Raw genomic sequence first — 17,621 nt, forward strand, 5'->3', positions numbered from 1 at the left:
CTTGGACATTGATTCAGTGACTCTGACGAGCTCCGCGGGAAAAGAATCTGGCATCCGTGAGGTCCCTGTCCTCCTCACTCCTTCCTGTGCCCCTCCTCCCCCTGTAACACAGAGTGACTGTAACTCCTGGTGACAAATGGAGCAGCCACTCCTGAGGCCCTGATGTCACTGCGTCACTGCCCCAGAGGCCTGGAGGGGACTCCACCTGTGCCTGCAGCTACTTTGCCTCTCCTCTGCCTTCATCCCTTCACGGACACCCCACCCCCGCAAGGCCACCTGCACGGCTTCCCCCTTGCTCCTGGGACAGCAGTGGCCCTCAGCCCTGAGCCCTCTCAGAGCTCACGGGGCCCCTTGGGCACCCCCAGAGCCCTTGCTTTTGTCCCTTTTCCCTCTAAAATGTCTTGGCCACTTGCCTGACTTTGTCACCACATGCCCCACCTGAGCCCTGGACTTTTTGTTTTAATGGCACTTGTCACCACATTTGGATGTTTTAAATGCAAATTTACGAGTCCTGGAAGATGTTTCTTATGTAAAATTAAATGCTCCTGAAATGATTTGGCACTGGCCTCGTTCACTAGGTCAGTCTGTGATCGGTTTAGACCCAGCATTTTACCTCGCGTGTATTTTAAGACTCATATCTCATATTAGTGCTGTGTTTAGTTTCAAGTGTTACCGAATCACTTCCATTTCTAGTGTCACCCGCGGCCAAGTTAAACTATGGTGGCTCGAGTTACTATTTTGTTTGGAAGGCTAGAGGAAATCTGCGGTCCTTGAATTTGGGATCACGACATGGCGTGGCAGAGTATGACAGTGTACCTAATCTGCTGGCAGACAGAGAGCATCGGGGAGCCTCCGCACGCTGCCCCATGGGGCTATTAGCAGGGTGTGTTGGGAGGAAGCAGGTGAGTTCTGACCTGTTTAAACCTTGACTTATTCTGTTTTTTGTTGTTGTTATTATTTTTAGAAATTAGCCATAAAGAGCATGCCCTTCGAAGAGGCTATTAAATTAATCCAGATTGCTGAGCGGGCGCGGCAGGGCCGCCTGAGAGCCCTGTTCATGAAGCAGATATACCTTCAGGAATACAGAGCAAAGCAGGCCAGGCTGCTCGGGGAGAAGGTCGCGGACACGGGGGCTGCCGCACTCCGCATCCAGAAGGTACGAACAAACGTAGGGCCCCCAGAGCTGGGGGGAGCATCCTACGCAGGTAGAGATCCTTCCAGTTCAAGGGGTGAGTGCTGAAAGTCAGAATCCCCAAGTCCTACCTTTGGTAGAGCTGGATTCCATTAGTAAATTCCAGGAAGATTTGTTAATGATTACCCTGGGGAAACTGTGAACTAAACTTAGTCATACGTAATTTTTTTTAAATTCTAAATAAGTGTTAAACACAGAGTATTTTATTCAAATGTTTTTTTTAAAAAACCACTCATAATTGTTGGGAAAATGTTGCTAAAACTCGGTGAGGACATAAATCCTTAATGGATTTTTAAAAATATATTCATGCATAGACAATTTGCCACCTGGCACTAGCAACCATCTCTAAGGACAGAACAGTGACTGTGTCGCCCCTTCCAGGAGTGGCCCAGGGCTCTCCCCCCGACAGCTGAGTGCTTCTGGTTTGTACCCATCGGAGCTGGAAGCTGGGGCGCCTCTGGGCTGTATCTCCCCGTGTTCCTTTGGAATTTTTCTTTTGAAACTCTGAAGTGCCACCCTTAGATCTAGCCTCACACTCCTGCCACCGAGAAGATTCTCTTGAAAAACCCCAGGTAGAGGAACTTCACAAAGGAGAGCAGTAGCTCATTTCTGTGATGTGATTTTTTTTTTTTCCTTTCAAAAATTTTTGCCTACAATCACATACAGAAAGAGTCCGTCAACACCCCCGTGTGCCGCCTGGGGTCTCTGATCATGTGACCTCTGGAAGGTGCCGTTACGCAGGAGAAAGTGTGTGGCAGGTCTCCTCTGCCCAGGTATTAAACAGGCGGACGTGCTTTTCCTCTCAGGTCTGGAGGGGTTTCTGCCAGTCCAAGAGGACCGAGAGAGAGAGAGAAGAGGAGATGATATTCCTGGGCATGGTGAGTGTGCTTGTCGACAGGACCTGGTTTCTTAGGCAGCACACTCAGGAAGGCTGAGTCTTCCCTGGCTGTCCCTGCCTGGCCACTCCACTGGTAGGAAGAGGGGAGACTAAATTGATAGTTTTGGCCAGCGGGGGCTGTGGTCTTCACCTGCCTGTGTTTTAAGTCTCACCTCCTCATCTGCATCCCTTCCCTGACGTCTAGAGATCACTCAAGGGACAGCTGGCCCAGCAAGTCCATTAGTGCAGCATCGTTGACCTCCCGAGGCCCTTCTCCTGCCTGCCCCCAGCGGCTCTCCCCTCCTGCCTGCCTCTGGTCAGTGCTGGGGTATTCCGCTGGAGGAAGGAATCAGGTCCATGTTCCAGCAATGTGGAAGCACCCACTCTCTGGGTGAAGGACGCAGTGTCCCTGTGTTCACAGAGTCTCAAATCAAGAGCTTCCTGCTCAACAAACACAGGAAGTCACACCAGAGTAGTGCAGGATCCAACAGATGCCTTGATTTTATTACCTAGGTTCTCGAGTTTCCTCGATCTTGCTGTTTTAAAAACAAGCCAGTGTTTATGTTTAGAGATGGGGTCCCCCTCGGGCTCCAGCCCATTCCTTGCTTTTTGGTTGTTGGGGTTGCTACCAGAATCTGGTGGGTTGGCACCTGCTGCTGGTTTAGAAATTCACTGGGTAGAATATTATTCAGCCATGGAAAGGAAGGAAGTTCGTCACACATGCCACAGAGTGGTGAGCCTTAAGGACACTGTGTCCAGCAAAATAAGCCAGTCACACAAAGGCAGATACCCCACTCTTCAGTCCCCTGAGGTATCCGGATGGACACAGCCATGGGCACAGCGTGGAGTGGTGGCTGCCAGGGCCTGGGGCAGTGGACATTACATCAAATATCCAGTCTCTGTGTGCAGGTTAGGTCCTAGCGCCCATGAACTAGTTTACCCTACTTAACCCCTACCCACACTAAAGCAAGGTCGAGATAGGAGATTTTAAGTCATGTGGGTATTTTTCCCCATAATTGAAACATTTTTAAATGTCCACTGGGCCATTGAATTATACTGAAATGATTCTATGTGGATCTCAGCTACTTGCAAACTAAAAATCAAACAAGCTGCTCCTGTAGTCCATTGAATCTACGATGTCTTCAACTGTAAGATGCATTGTTATTTTTCGGGGCCACTAAGAAAAAAGGGCTTCTAGATAAACCAAAGCACACCCTTGATTGTAAGATGCATCCGTCCCTAATTTCAGAACCATTAAGTGGTGAAAAATCTACATCTTAACACTGGTGAAACAGGGAGAGTTGTATCTGTCATATTAGGCAAAATAAGAAGGCTTGACAATAAGGGTCATTGGCAATGTGACGAGCTTGTCACATTGCCCCAGCCTTTCTGAAGGCCAGGGAGCCAGTGCAGCTAGAGCCTTAAAATATTTACATGTCCACCTTGACTTCTGTTTCCAACCTAACACATCATCAGAAACAGAGATCTGGCTGCAGAATAGTTCTCTGCCGTATTCTTTCTAATACCAAAAAAAAAAAAAAAAAACGGAAATGGCCAAGTCTAGTGTTCTAGAGCAGGTGTGTGGTGAATCATGAATCATGGTGGCCTTACACAAGACGGTGCTGTGCCGCGCCAACACTACAAAACACATTTCTGACTAGTGTTTGATGATGCAAAAATGCTCAAGGTCGAAATTCGGGATTTAGAATTCTAGCATGACTTCAGCTAAGGGGACACTCAGAGCCCCTTGTGCACACAGGAGAGGCACCTGCCGAGTCAGTAGGGCTCATGTTTCAGAGGGTGGCTTCAGAAGATGTTGGTGTTTTCTAAACTGGTCAGCATTTACTCTGTGAACCAGAAAACACACACTTCTTAGAGTAAAAGCAGATGGCAGTGAGGTGACATCCATATTCCCAAGATCTCCAGATTGCTTGGTGCGTGTGGATGGGTGGATGCTTAAGGAGACGGCAGCGTGAGCGTGATTTGGGGTGGGGGGGCATGGATATGGGACGTGAGTGTAAGCGTGGTAGTTATGTCTAGTTTTCTATTTTAAAAATCAAATTGCAGTCAAAATATTTGGTATAAAGTTCTCCAGTTGAACAAGAAATCGTACATTAGCTGCAGTTTTTGATTGTTTTTTTTTTTTTTTTACACAAATGGAGCACAACTTTCATTTCTCCGATTGCACTGCAAATGGGTGCCACCACTCTGGGAAGCAGCATGGAGATTCCTCAGCTGCCGCTGTGACTCGGCAACTTCTGTTTAAATAAATTTCCATCTCCTTGAACTCGCTCTACGTGTACCCAGCAGCCACCGTGTGCGCCTCGTGCCGCAAACCTGGGCAGCGGCCGGGCATGCCTGTGTCACCCTCAGGTCTCGCTAGCTGACACTGATAGCACACGAGGGTGGGATCACACGTGGCTTGGTTTTTCAGTCTTCCTTTGTCACTTGCATGTGCGTCGCTGGGATGAAAACTGCTCGTCCCGTTTCTGAGCACGAGCAGGGCGAGTTTGTGTTCCGCGAGACGTTCCTCAGCGGGCTTCTTCCTGCGTCCCCCTTGAGAGCACGTGGTCTATGGAAATCTTACTCGTGAGAAGACTATGGATTCACTTTTAAGGGAACGCTGCCTGCTGTTCACTGCCTGGTGGCCATAAAGCACCCATTCCCCACCCAAGGCGGCTTCCGTGGAATAATTCCCACTGGTCCCTGATTAGGAGACGGCCTCCCCTCTTTACCCTTGGTTTCTCCGTCCGCTCATGCTGCTCACTGTGCCAGGGTGGAGCCATCGACTCACCAGGTCAAAGCTGCCTCCCCACCTCTGGGAGACCCTGGAGTGTCCTCAGGAGCGGCTGTTGGGCATCAGAGCCCAGGATTAGAGCAGAAGACGCCAGAAGGCCCCACCGCGCCCCACGTTTCCTTGGTCATTGTCTTATGAAGGATATTTTCTATACAGCCATTTAAATGTTTTACATTCTAAAATCTATGCAGGAAAACAAATAGCGCCCTGAACTCTCCCGTGCCGTCATTTTAATTGGCAAAGCCAGTGGAGCCCATCGAGTCGAAGGAGCTTGAAGAACGCACCGCACTCCACCCTGTGCGTCTCGGCAGGCACCGCGTCGAAGTGTGCACTTTAATGAGGAGCACGGGGGGCACTCATTAAAGAGGCCGTCGCTTCTGCACGCTCCTGGAAGCGCCACACCACCCTGCTCACTTCAGACCCACCCGAGACTGCCTACAGCCTACATGACATCTTGGCCAATAAATCAGACCCCTTTCTCGTTCGCAAATAACCCCCGATCCGAGCTCTGGCCCCCAGTGATTGTGGCTCCTTCTGAGGGCCTGTGGCACGGTGGCCCCATGCTGCCTCCCCAACAGTGTCCTTGGGCTCCTCTCTGGGACCTGCTGTCATGCACAGCCAAAATGGGCAGAGGATGTGGATGAAGCCCTCTCACCACCACCCTGAAGCCCAGCCAGGACCACGCAGTCCATCTGATCCTGCGGATTATCTGTCACATTTGGCTCCAAATGACATTCCATTGTTTCCAAAAGATTAATTGATTCCCAATAAGCAGTTTGTGCTGTGACCCTGTGTTTTGCTTTGCTCTTGTTTGGTTCTAGCTTTTGAGTGCAGAAGAGCTGTTCCCGAGCTTCCCGGGGAGGCAGGTGCCCGCCGTGGGGGTGTCTCTTGACCAGCTCAAAGGGCTTGTGCTGCCGCAGACACTGCAGGGGAGCCAGGCCGGGGGCGCCAGCGGGCACTGCCCCGTGGAGGGGCTTGAGCAACGTGCCCACTGGCGCTGCGACCTCAGCCTCCTCTCCTGGGAGGTCAGAGCCGTGCTGCCTTCTGCAGAGGTGGGGGAGGACCCGATGAGGGTCAGTGGCTGAGGCCTAGGTGGCAGCCAGGACAGACTGCACCTTCAAAGACAGGAGTCATGGAAAACTGTGTCACGGTGTCATGATGTGGAATGACTTTCAGAATGGTCATTGGCATCTAGAGGTATGATAGATTTTCTGTCTAACAAATTGCAAATCTTTTAAAATGAGTTCTTGCATAAAATACATGTGCAAAGGCCGTGGCCCCCTGTGAACCGCCACATCTGTGACGTGGAAATCACTGTGACGTTGGCTCTGGAAAAGCCCCAGGGCTGCCTCCCACCTGCCGCTCCCTGACCCAGCCCCGGGGAGCTTCCTGGGGCTGCCTGAGGCAACAGCTGCAGCCCCCCACAGTCAGCTCCCTCCGGGTGGCGCCCAGGAAGAAGTGTCAGATGCCACCAGCGTCCCTCCTGGAACAGCTGTCCTCGCAACCCCACAGGCATCCTGGCGAGGAGGCCGGAGCTCCAGGGGGCTCCCTGGAGAATCTCGACCTCAGAAGCTCACTTCCAGAGACTCAGAGAGAAAAGGAAAATCACCGTTTTCTTTTCTACCAAATGGGATTTTACAGCCTAGTTCCCTGGGAACCGTTGAGTGTGATTTCAAGTCTGATTTTGATTTTTATTATGTCTTCTTATAATTGTTATTATTGATATGCTTGATTTTTGCCCCGGTCTCCAGGTCATGGACACTAAATAGCCAAACTCGTTGCCCTCCCAGGTCCCCTGGCCCCAGGAGTCCTTCACCTCACTCTGGGACAGGACACCTGCCGTTATTGGTCCCCTGCAAGGGCACATCACGCAGTCCCTGGTGCACTTGGGAGAGTGGCCGAGGCCAAGGCCTGGAGCCAGGGTCCCCTGGGAGGCAGAGCGCGTGCTGACCCCAGCACTGAGCCGGCCGCACCGTGAGCCCCGCACCATGGCTTCTGCACGTCTGTGCCAACAGGGACGCGGTGGCTGCTGGCTCGGTTAGAGCCAGGCCGGCACGGCCAGCACTGGAGAAGGACTAGCCGTGATTCCTAAGTGATCGCATCGTGAGCCTGTCACATCATGCCCCTTCAGACACGGTGACCAGGTGCCGTTTAAGTTAGAAAAGGGCAAGGCACCCAACACGGGCACTGTCACCCTGACCAGGAGAGCCAAGGGCGCAAGGCTGGAGAGGCAGCCTAGCAATAGCCATTAAAATCACAAATGCTCATTTTTGAAGAAAGCATGATTTATAGTGCCCGCCAAACGCCATCTTCAGACAGCATTTTAATTCAGGAAACCTGCCCGCAAAGAGGCAGCCAAGCATGGTGCTGGGGCTTGTGCAGGTATGTCACAGCGGGTCCCTCTGTATGTACGATCACCACACACCAATAAAAACAGTTGGGAACAAGAACAAAGACTGGAGATAGATGGCTCAGACCAAACCCCAGTCTGCTACTTCCCGGCTGTGTGACTTTGGGCAACTCACCAGACTTCTCTGTGCCTGTTTCCTCATATATAAAATGAAGTAATGAGGCTACTTACCACATAAAGTTGCCATGAGGAATAAATGACATAACACCAGTGAGGACTTAAAATCATGCCTGGCAAATCACAAGTGCCCTCAAAGTATCTATTAAAAACAATTTTAGCCAGGGGCAGTGGCACACACCTGTAATTCCAGTGGCTAGGGAGGCTGAGGTAGGAGGATTACAAATTTGAAGACAGCCTCAGCATCTCAGTGAGGCCCCAAGCCACTCACTGAGACCCTATCGTAAAAGAAAAATTAAAACAGGCTGAGGAGGCGGCTCAGTGGTCAAGCACCTCTGGGTTCAATTCCTGGTACCAAAAAAGAAAAGAAAAGAAGAAAGAAAGTAGGACCCGATTACATCTCCACCACTGATTGATCATAAGTCCAGCTCTACAACTTTGGTTCAAGTTCCTAAAAAAGGCAAAATTTTCAGATGCTGGGTGTTTTTTTGTTTTGTTTTTGTTTTTTAAAAATTAGACTTAATGAACTGGAAAAACACTTTAGGTCTCTGATAGTTCTGTATTTGCTAAAATTGTGGATTCTAAAACAAAGGTCCACCCTGGGGACGCTCAGCTCCTGCTGCCGCAGCCCCCTGTGCTCCCCGGGGCCGTCTGTGTGACCCGCACAGATGCGCGGTACCATGTGCTGCCCGGAAGGAAACGTGGGGCCAGGTGGCTGGTTTCCGTCAACTGTGGCACCCCCTCTGCACCATCCCGAAACGGACCACCCGAAGTCCTCCGTGTGCCATCAGAGCCGAGGCGTGCGGCACCCGCCCCGGGGGGCCGAGCTCGCGTCTCTGTGCCCGCGAGGACCGAGGCACAGCCAGTCAGTCTCTGCTCAGAGGGGTGAGAGGTGGCTGTAGGTGGCCAGGGATGGCGTCCCCCTCCTTGCTCCAGCTTTGTCTCCAGTGTCCCTGCCCCAGGAGCACCTGGAGGAGGCCGCCAGCGTCGTCAGCCCTCAGTGCACGTCCACTGGGGACCGAGAGAGGGAACGGCATTTCATTTGGACAAATGTCCATTTTGTCTTCCTAATTTGAACAAGGAGTTTTAAAGACAAAGCCCATCAAACATTAGCTAAGCACGTTAAGTTAATGGACCGTGTCGTGCTATTTGCCCACAGACTCAGGAAGCGCTGTGTTGTGTCCTATTTTTGCAGCAACATCAATTATTAATATGTATGTTTTTGCTGACAGAGGACCTTGCTATAAATGTAGGTTTCGTTATCCCGTTCTGGGTCATTAACAGTGGAAAGCTTGTAAATATAATGGTTTATTCACATGGGAAGCCTTCATTAAGATGCATCGTTCTATAGCTGATGCGTTTCAATATAGAACATGTCATTGTGTTCTCTGGCTCCCTTTTAACATTCGTAAATTTATTTTTAAATGAGTTGCTGTTATACCACGAGTTAACACATTTGAATTCCATATGACCAAAGTTGCTAAAGAGGAAAAGATGTCGTAGCCTAAAGGAAGAGGTGCTCATTAACATGGGACCTAAATGCATTATAACCTTTCGATTCAAAAACCAACTAGGGAAGGAAGCCCCAAATGACCAAATGCATTTCCTTGTCAGAGAAAGTCGACATCAAGAAACACACAGAGATGCACACACATTAACCACACAGCATGGCGTGGCAGCAGGCAGAGCCACAGGAGCCAGGAACTTCCTGCTGGCTCCTTCCTTGACACCGAATGATGAAGAAGGTGGAGTCCACTTTGAACCTCTGTCTCCTCATCCGTTCAGTGGGCTCCTCATGTGAACATCAATAAGGAGAGAGGTGAAGGTACACGTGGGGCTGACATTAACCCGATGGCTGTTCAGTGTGGCTGATAGGAAATGCCGCGGGAGCCGAGTGATTTCTGTTTGGACTGTGGATGTTGAGGGAGTTTGCTGATCACCTCTGACAAAGCTATTGAGAAGACGTGAACCAGACTCGCCTGCTGTGAGGAAGGACAGCGGGGGGGCCATTTCAGCACAGCGAGTACCCACCTGGGAGGGGACCTGCGGAGGATGACAGGAGCAGCGTGACTGGGCGGAGGTGACTTCGTCTCGGAACACCGCCTGCGTCTTCAGGGGCGGAGCAGGGGCCCCTCAGGAAGGCGACCCACTGTGGGGAGGGGAGTCCCTGTGGGTCAGGAACTTCTGATTCACACCTTAGGATCCCACCAGGGGTGGGAGACGTGGCCTGGGAGATCCAGGGTCCGGTTTCACCTAAATGATGAAATGGGGGAGTTTCCTCCCTGAGTTCCACACAGACACCCACAGCCACGACCAGCCACGCCGCCCAGCACCTCGGGGACTTAGATGGTTTTTTTTTAACATTGTTCTTTAAAATGATTCTGTGCTTCTCCCTGCGTTCACTTTTCATCATAGAAGCCGTGCCTCCTCGTGTTACTGAACTTGGAGCCTGTGCTCGTGTTCTGAGGCTTCCCCACGCTGTGTTCGTGAGGCTCCGTGGGTGGCCCCTTTCTCTCTCCCCTTGGGTGGACGTGACTGTCCTCTGATTCTAACGGCCCCTCGTGTGAAATGCCTCTCACCCCAGAGCGTCAGGGCTGTGTCTTGGCAGTCGCGTCCATCCGTCTGTCCGTCCACACAGACGTGCTGTTGCATCCAACATTTAATCCATTTGGGATGTGTCTCTGCGCGTGACAAGAATCAAGACCAGAAAGGGACCAGTTGGTCTTGATTCTTGTCACGCGCAGAAGACAATCCCAAAGGCTTAACCCTTGTTGCCCCGATGCCAACAGCCCACGCTCTGATGTGGACGGACTTTAGTTCTGCTCTCTCCCCCCACGTTTCTGGATGCCGTTGCCAGGTGGCCGTCCTGGGCTCTGCCCGCCTGCTGGCTGGTGCCGCCCGGCGCAGAGACAGCCAGCCCAGTAGGGATCGCGGCGGGGGCTCCCGGGCCCAGGCCCTGGGGTTCTGTCCTGGGGCTTCTGCGGAGCGTCCCACTCAGTGTCCCAGGCCAGCGGCCACCGCGGAGGGGCAAGGTGACGGGCAGAGCAGGGAGCGGGTGCCGGGCACCGTGCGGGGGCTGTTGGAAGCTGTGGAGCAGCGCGCAGCTAGGACACAGCCTCTGAGGGAGGCTTGTGGAGGGGACCCAGGCCCAGGACGGGAAGAGACTCCTGGTGGGTGGCCTTCCATCCCACAGGACAGCAGCAGAGACAAGGGACCCCAACAGCATGGCCCACAGGGACGGGACCTGGGGTCGAGGAGCGTGGAGTATTGAGAACTCGGTTCATGAATACAGCTCGAGGGTTAGCTTATATGATTCAGGATTCAAAACTAGCCGTTTAACAACCAGCTGGCACACCCCTGAGAACGTGTCCGCTGGCCCTGGGCAGCCTCGGCCTGACCTCCCGGCGAATCTCAGAACCTCCAGAGCTCGGTCCTGTCCACCAAGGAGAGCCGGCCCTCGGCCCCCGGACTCTGATTCCAGGTGCCCCAGCCCCAGACGCGCCGTCCTTCTCCAAGACCTCGCCCGCATCCCCTGCAAGCCCCTGGCAGCAGCTGACTGGCTGCATGAGCCTGTGCCCCTCCCTGGCTCGTGCTGACCTCCTCCCACCAGCCCCACTTCTTCAGGAGTCTGAGGGGACGTGACTGTGCGTTTGCCCCTGCCAGCCCCCTGCAGAGGCGGGTCTGCGGGGCTCAGCACCTCTGGGTGCTCTGCTGCCAGTTGACGTGCCAATGGGTGGGTTTAGTGGGTTTCAAGGGAGAACATCCACTGAAAACGCTCACTGCCGCAGGATGCCTGGGTCTGCTGTGTCGTTTCCTTCCCTGGAGGTTGGTAGGGATGGAGTGGACGTGTTCAGTGTCTTCTTTCTTGAAATCAGAGCACTCCAGCTCCTTCCTCAGGTTCTGGCTTCCAGTGCCTTCTTCCTCTACATTCCTGTCCTCCGACTGACCAGGAAGCTCGGTCGAGTTTTCCTTTCCCTAGTGTGAAGGAATCTGTAGACGTCTCATTGAAGGTGTTAGCATTACTGTGACAAAATACCTGAGGAAATCCACTTGAAAAGGTAGAAGGTTTATTTGGGCGCACTGTTCTGGATGTTTCAGTCCATGACCGATGGGCCCCTTGCCTTGGGCCTCTGGTGAGGCAGCACGTCGTGTGCTGGGCCGCAGAGCCAAACCACTCACCTCACGGCCAGGAGCAAAAGAGAGAAAGGAAGGGCTGGGTCCCTCACTCTCCTTCAAGGGCACACTCCCAGGGAGCGCCACCGGGCCCACCTCCTGGAGGCTCCACTGCCACTTGGTGGTGCCACCTGGGGACCCAGAGTCTATCGCTGGGCCTCTGGGGACATTCATGGGCCAGCACTGGATGGGCTTGTCCCTAGGCAGCCGGCCCCTGCGTCTGGGCAGCCGTGTGGAGTGAGCCCCGGTGTCCCCCCAGGGGTGGGCCACCTCCCAAGGTTGCTGCCAGGCCTGGTCTTGGATTCTGGGCGTCTCCGAGGTGGAAGGACGCCACCGGGGACCTCGGCACTGCGACCCTCCAGGACCTCTCCGTGCTGTGGCTTACGGTCTCCCCCCCTCTCTCCCGTTCTCAGAATCCCCCTCCTCTCTTCCACCAAGTCAGTGCCGCCATCATCCAGGCGGAGAAGGTGAGCCTGCTGCGGAGCGCGGTGCAGCTGAGGCACGAGGAGGGCTACAGGGAGGCCCTGGTGACCGTCAGGAACGACCTGCAGCAGACGGAGGGCCCGGACATCAAGGACAGCCTGCGGGATCAGATCCGGCAGTGGTTCATCGAGTGCAGGTGAGCTGAGTCCGTGCGCCCACCCACGTCCCTCGGAGGCCGAGCCCCTGGCACGTTTTAACTCAGACACACCCGGGGAGGGTCAGGGGGTGTCAGTTCTCTCCTCCTCCGTGACGGTGTCCTGTCGTGCTCTCGGCTTGGGGTGGAATACAGTCCAGATAGTGCTTCTGTGACCACAGAAGTAGGACAGGATGGGGGACACAGCCCACCCCGGGGGGACCCACGCCCGTTCTCAGCTGGGCCTGGCTGAAGGCCCCGGGACCCCGGCTGGTGCGGCCTTCCCCCTGGGCCCCCAGCTGCGGCTTGCCTGAGGCCCAGGGCTCTCAAACCCAGGCCCCGGAGAGGGGGTCAGCAGTTCTGGGGCGAGGCCCCGGCCTCCTCGTGTCGCAAGGGTCTTGAGAGGGTCCTCCACAGAGTGCTCAGTGCCCTAAAGTGAGTTCCTGGGCCAGGTTCCGAGGGGTCTTCCTCAGGCACTTCCACAGGGTGGGAGGCACTGCCCGTGACCCTCGTGACAGCTCTAGGGTCTGTTTCGTCTCAGGAGGAGGGAGGGCGGCTGGCGGTCCCCGCTGGGCTCCCCGTTTCTTGAGTAGGGGGCACATCCTCAGACACGGACGCCTGCGCTGGTCAGCTGAGCGGGACGGGCACGGAACTGTTAGGGGTAGAGAAAGCTGACCTCCGCTCAGAAATCGTGATGTGACCCCTGTGGTGGGCAGGCTCTGAGCTGCCCAGTGACTCGGGTGTGGTCTACACTGCATGACTCACTGAGGAGAGTACAGCAGAGGCTGGGCTCTCACCGCCATCTGCTCACCTCCCGCACCCTCCTGTCGGCTCAGAGGAGTCCCTGCCTGAGAGGACCCAGGGGAGAGGCCTGGGACTGAGGGAGGCTCCCAGGGCCTCCTTCCAGCAGCCAAGAGTGGAGTCCCACCCACGGCCACACGTGTGGACCTGGAAGGGGAGGCCTGGGGTGGCCTGTCCTGGCCGGGGCTCTGGTTGCGGCTGTGTGGGCTGGAGGCAGAGGCTCCCCACAGAGCCACACCTGGCCCGTCCCTCAGAGGCTGTGGCACAGTCAACGTTGGCTGTTCCCACCACTGGGTTTGGGGGTAACCTGTCGTCTTAGTGTTTCTCGCTGTCGTAACAGAGCGCCTCCCGCTGGGTGAATTATGAACAACATGAAGTTTGTGGGCTCAGATTCTGGAGGCTAGGAGTCCAGGCTGGAGGGGCGGCCTCCAGTGAGGCCTTCTTGCTGCGCCATAACTGGGGGAGGGGGTGCCACGTGGTGAGAGGGACAGGGCCAAACCAGTCCTCTACAGCCACCCGCTCCTGACAGCCCACCTGCTCCCCTGGTAGGAGCGTGGGGGCCCGACCTCCTCCTGAAGACCCCATCTGTCCACAGGGTGCCTCGGTGCATTCTGGTGGGGACAGACCCCAGCCCTTGTACCTGAGTCGGTCATCCCGTGACTTAGGAGGCTGGTCAGCTTCTGTGCTGCCTTACGTGGGGGTCTAGCCGTGGTCTCCTTGGTAACATTTAGAGGTCATGACAGGTTTTCTTTGGTTTTTTAAAAATTAATTGATTTATTTTTATTTACATATGACAGCAAAATGCATTGCAATTCTCAAAGATCACACACACAGGGCTCATTTCTTCACCTCTCTGGTCGTACACACAGTGTGTTCACACCATTCGGGCCTTCGTACCTGTACTGGACAGTCCACTGTCATTAATCAGGGGCATGGGGCAGGTTTTCCTTGATGCGACACGGCATGCTTTCGCCCGGGGGGGGGGGGTCCCGTCCCCTCCTGTGAGTACCCTTTCCAAACCTTTGATGGTGTCTCGGGTTCCAAGTGATGACCTTTGTGAGCGTCTCTCCGGTATCTTCCTCGGGGTACTTGATAGCAGACCAGAGCACATCCCGAGTCCCCTGCACGGGGTCTCCTCACGTGAGGACTCAGGAGCTGCGCAGGTTCTGTGGGGACAGTCAGGAGACCGCGACGCTGGCAGCGGGGAGGGGGTGCAGCCCGCACGTGGCCCTCTCCCTCCTCCCTCAGCTTCCTCCTCATCTGTCAAAGCCCATCACACTCGACCCTGGACCCATCACCAGTCGATCGTGATGAATCAGAAGAGCTGCAGGGAAGGGAGCAGTCGTGGTCGTGGCTCAGAAAATGCCCGCAGCTCCCCGCAGCCCACAGCACCAGGCCAGCACCCCCGCCAGCCCTGTCCTCGGCTCCCGCTCCCGTCCAGGTGTAGGAGAAGCCGGCATTGGCCAGTCACAGGGAACCCTGACCCTTCCCGTTTGAAGTAGCCCTTCAGGCCTGGGTCAGATGTCCCCTGTTTTTCTCTCCCTGTGGCATCTGACCGTAGAGGGGGGCGAGGACTCCTCCGCCCACCAGGGCACCCAGGCCAAGAAGGAGCAGCATCCAGGCACTCAGGGTCAGCTAGCAGCGGGGACAATCCTGAGAAAAGCGTCCAGAGGCGCGTCACCTGTCCCGCCAGCATCGTGGGGTGCCATGCAGACCCGGTGGCGTAGACCTTACTGCCCTCGGCCACCCAGGCTGAGTGCCCACCTGGGGCCGCCTGTCACCCTAGGACCAGGGTGGGCGGAGCCGCCACCACTGAGTCTTCAGCTCCAGCAGGAGAGAAGGCGATACAAGAGGGGGGCAGCGCGCACCGGGTCCTGGAGGCCACTGCGGGTGTGACACAGCAAACTTCTTTCTAAGTAAGCTGGGTGTGCCCGAGGGCTGGCTGTGGCTCAGAGGCTGAGCACTGGCTGGCAGGGGGAGGCCCTGGGTCCTCCCAGCCCCACAAAAAGACCAGAAGAGAGGTGCTGTGAACTGGGGAGGGGCTCCTGGGGCAGTGAGCGCGCAGACCGTCCCGTGGCCTTGCTGGCGTCCCTCTCTGCCAGGCCGTTGCTCATCTCTGCTCTGTGTCTGGAGCCCGTGGGTTGTGGACATCGGCCTCACCCCCAGCACAGGAGGAACTCGAGGCACGATGACCTTAGCACAGCGGCGACACCCGGACAGCATGGTCTGTGCTCTGCCTCCTGTGGCTCCATCGTTGACCCAAGAGTCCCCGTGCCCCAGCTGGCTCCTCAGACACTGAGCTGCAGGCTTCCTGTCTCTGGGGACTCCCTTCTACAGCCCTTGGCTTCTGCCTGGTGTCCCAGTCCCTGGGCACCGGCTAGTGTGCCCTCTGTGTCAGAGCCCACCCTGCTGGGGTACTGGTTCTGCTGGACCTCACGTCCACCCTGAGCACAATGACAGTGCCACACCCAGGCCCCAGGGGACCGTCCAGCAGGGCCTCTCCACTCACCACATTCGCCCCACGTCGTGCCACACAGTCAGAAGACGGGCAGTGCCCGATGCCCACCGGTGGCCCTGTGCACCGCCCCGCTCCATGGTCACCCACAGCCAAGCTGGCGTTTCTACTCTGCTGGGGTCTCAAGGACTCGGTGCACGTCCCACTCATTCACTCCCTTCCCATTGCCCACACTCCTCACGGCCTGTTGCTCCCATTGACAGTGACAGTGCCACCCCCCCTGACTGCTTCCTGCCCTCTCCTCCCGCTCCCCCTGGAGCTGAGAAGCCAAGCCACCTGGCTCCCCCCGGGGCACTTCTGCAGAATGATTCAGAAGGCAAACTGGATCCTTGCTTCCCGCAAAGCGCCGTGCAACCTCGGGCAAGTCCCTCAGCTTCTCTGGGGTTAGCTTCCTCCTCTGTGACGGAGGACAAGGATGGTGCCGTTTCTGGGGCGTTTAGGACTTTTCTCCCTAAGTAGCCACCTGCTCCGCACATGTGCCCTCTCGCACGAGGACTTCAGCCCCAGCCTGGTCCTAGGAAGACAGTGCCACATCAGTTTCCCAAGCAGCAGGGGCAGTGCCGTGATGGGGTCATGGGCCTCCACTCTTCACCACCTACCTGGCTGTGTCTGCAGAAACGCTCTCGGGATGGTCGTGTGCAGTGGCAACCAGGAAATTTAGGTAGAAAGGCTTCGCTTCAGAAGAGCTGAGCCTTCTGATTAAAGCACATGGATGTATAATTAAAACCTTCACTTTCATAGTTAATGGGATCATGTGCCCCATGTTCATGAACTTCTGCTATCAGGGGTTCTCCTTTCCTTACATGCCAGAGAACAAGCATTCAAATGTGTTTCCCATAAAATGATTCTTTATTTTTAACAAATATTTTAAATTCCAATATTATCAAGTGACAAAGCCAAGTTGAAAGTGCTGTGCACAGTTGTAAGCCCAAATAAGTTAAAATATACAGTACCCGTCCTTGTCTGTGGGACACAGTCCAGAACCCCAGTGGATGCCTGAGCCCATGGACGGTATCAAACCCCGTACCTGCTCTGCTTTTATCCCTACACAGCATAGCCATACAGCAAAGTTGATTATATAAATTAGGCCCAGAAAGACTAGCAACTAATAATAAGACATACCGTGTATAATAAGGTGCCACACAATAAAACTGTCAGCATCGCTACTCCTGAATTTTGAGACCAGTATTAGCTAACATAAGGGTCCCTGGAACACAGCCCTGCAGAACTGCAGTGGCCGCTCTGACAACCAAGATGGCTACCAAGTAACCAGAGGGCGGGTAGCATATACAGTGTGGACCTGGTGAACAAAGGCATGAGTCACGCCCAGGTGGGGCAGCCCATGGCCCAGTAATTCATCATGCTACTCAGAATGGCACACAGTTTAAAATTTACCAATTGTTTATTTCTGGAATTTTCCACTTAATATTTTCAGACCGCAGTTGACAGCAAGTAATTGAAACCAAAACCATAGAAAAAGAAAGTGCAGATAAGCGGGGACTACCGTAGCCACAAACACATCTGGCTTCTTAAATGTGTGTCTGTACATGCCTGAGAAGCCTCTGGAAGGGCACACCAGAAGCTGCAAGCTTGCTGTCTCCAGGGACAAGAGTGGTAGGTAGGGCTGCATGTTACTTCATATTCTTCCATACTATGAGAAGCCTTGTGTTTCAACAAGTATTATTTTTACAATAAAAACCCGAGTTAAAAGACATACTAGAAAAAAGAGAAAGGCAATCTGTTTGTGCTGATTATGAATTTCTTATGCACACTGACTTTAGAGAGTCAGATTACGGAACACGTCTGTGCCACTCTTGGATGTACACCATCCTCTGGTGCGGAGTAGGTGGACATGTGTAAACGGGAGTCATTTTCCCCATGAGGTCCTGGGGGACGTGAGGGACAGGCCTGCCTTCACTGTCCACCCAGAGGCTCCCTAGTTGCTCCAGGGTTGGTGGCCTCCTTTGAAGGTGCAGCTGGCTGGTCCCTTGGGGACACTTCATCCTGGTGTTCCTGACCCCTCTGTCTAGAGGCCATTCAGAGGCATCCTCATGGGTGCACTGTGCAGAATTCACAAGTTATAAAAATTCCTTTTTCTGAAGTAATGTAAGGTCAGGGGAATT

The 17,621-nt window shown here is 54.5% G+C and overlaps 1 protein-coding gene across 1 annotated transcript in view; it reads left to right on the top strand.

The window, feature by feature from the left end:
* Iqca1 (IQ motif containing with AAA domain 1) overlaps positions 1–17,621 on the top strand; it is a 125,262-nt gene that overhangs the window by 14,455 nt on the left and 93,186 nt on the right. The window contains exons 5-7 of the mRNA XM_034637405.2: positions 965–1,156; positions 1,999–2,070; positions 11,980–12,185. Of these exons, the coding sequence (XP_034493296.2) occupies positions 965–1,156; positions 1,999–2,070; positions 11,980–12,185 (470 nt within the window). The remainder of the gene's footprint in view (positions 1–964; positions 1,157–1,998; positions 2,071–11,979; positions 12,186–17,621) is intronic.

This window comes from Marmota flaviventris, chromosome 11 (genome assembly GCF_047511675.1).
Source record: "Marmota flaviventris isolate mMarFla1 chromosome 11, mMarFla1.hap1, whole genome shotgun sequence".
Classification (NCBI taxonomy): domain Eukaryota; kingdom Metazoa; phylum Chordata; class Mammalia; order Rodentia; family Sciuridae; genus Marmota; species Marmota flaviventris.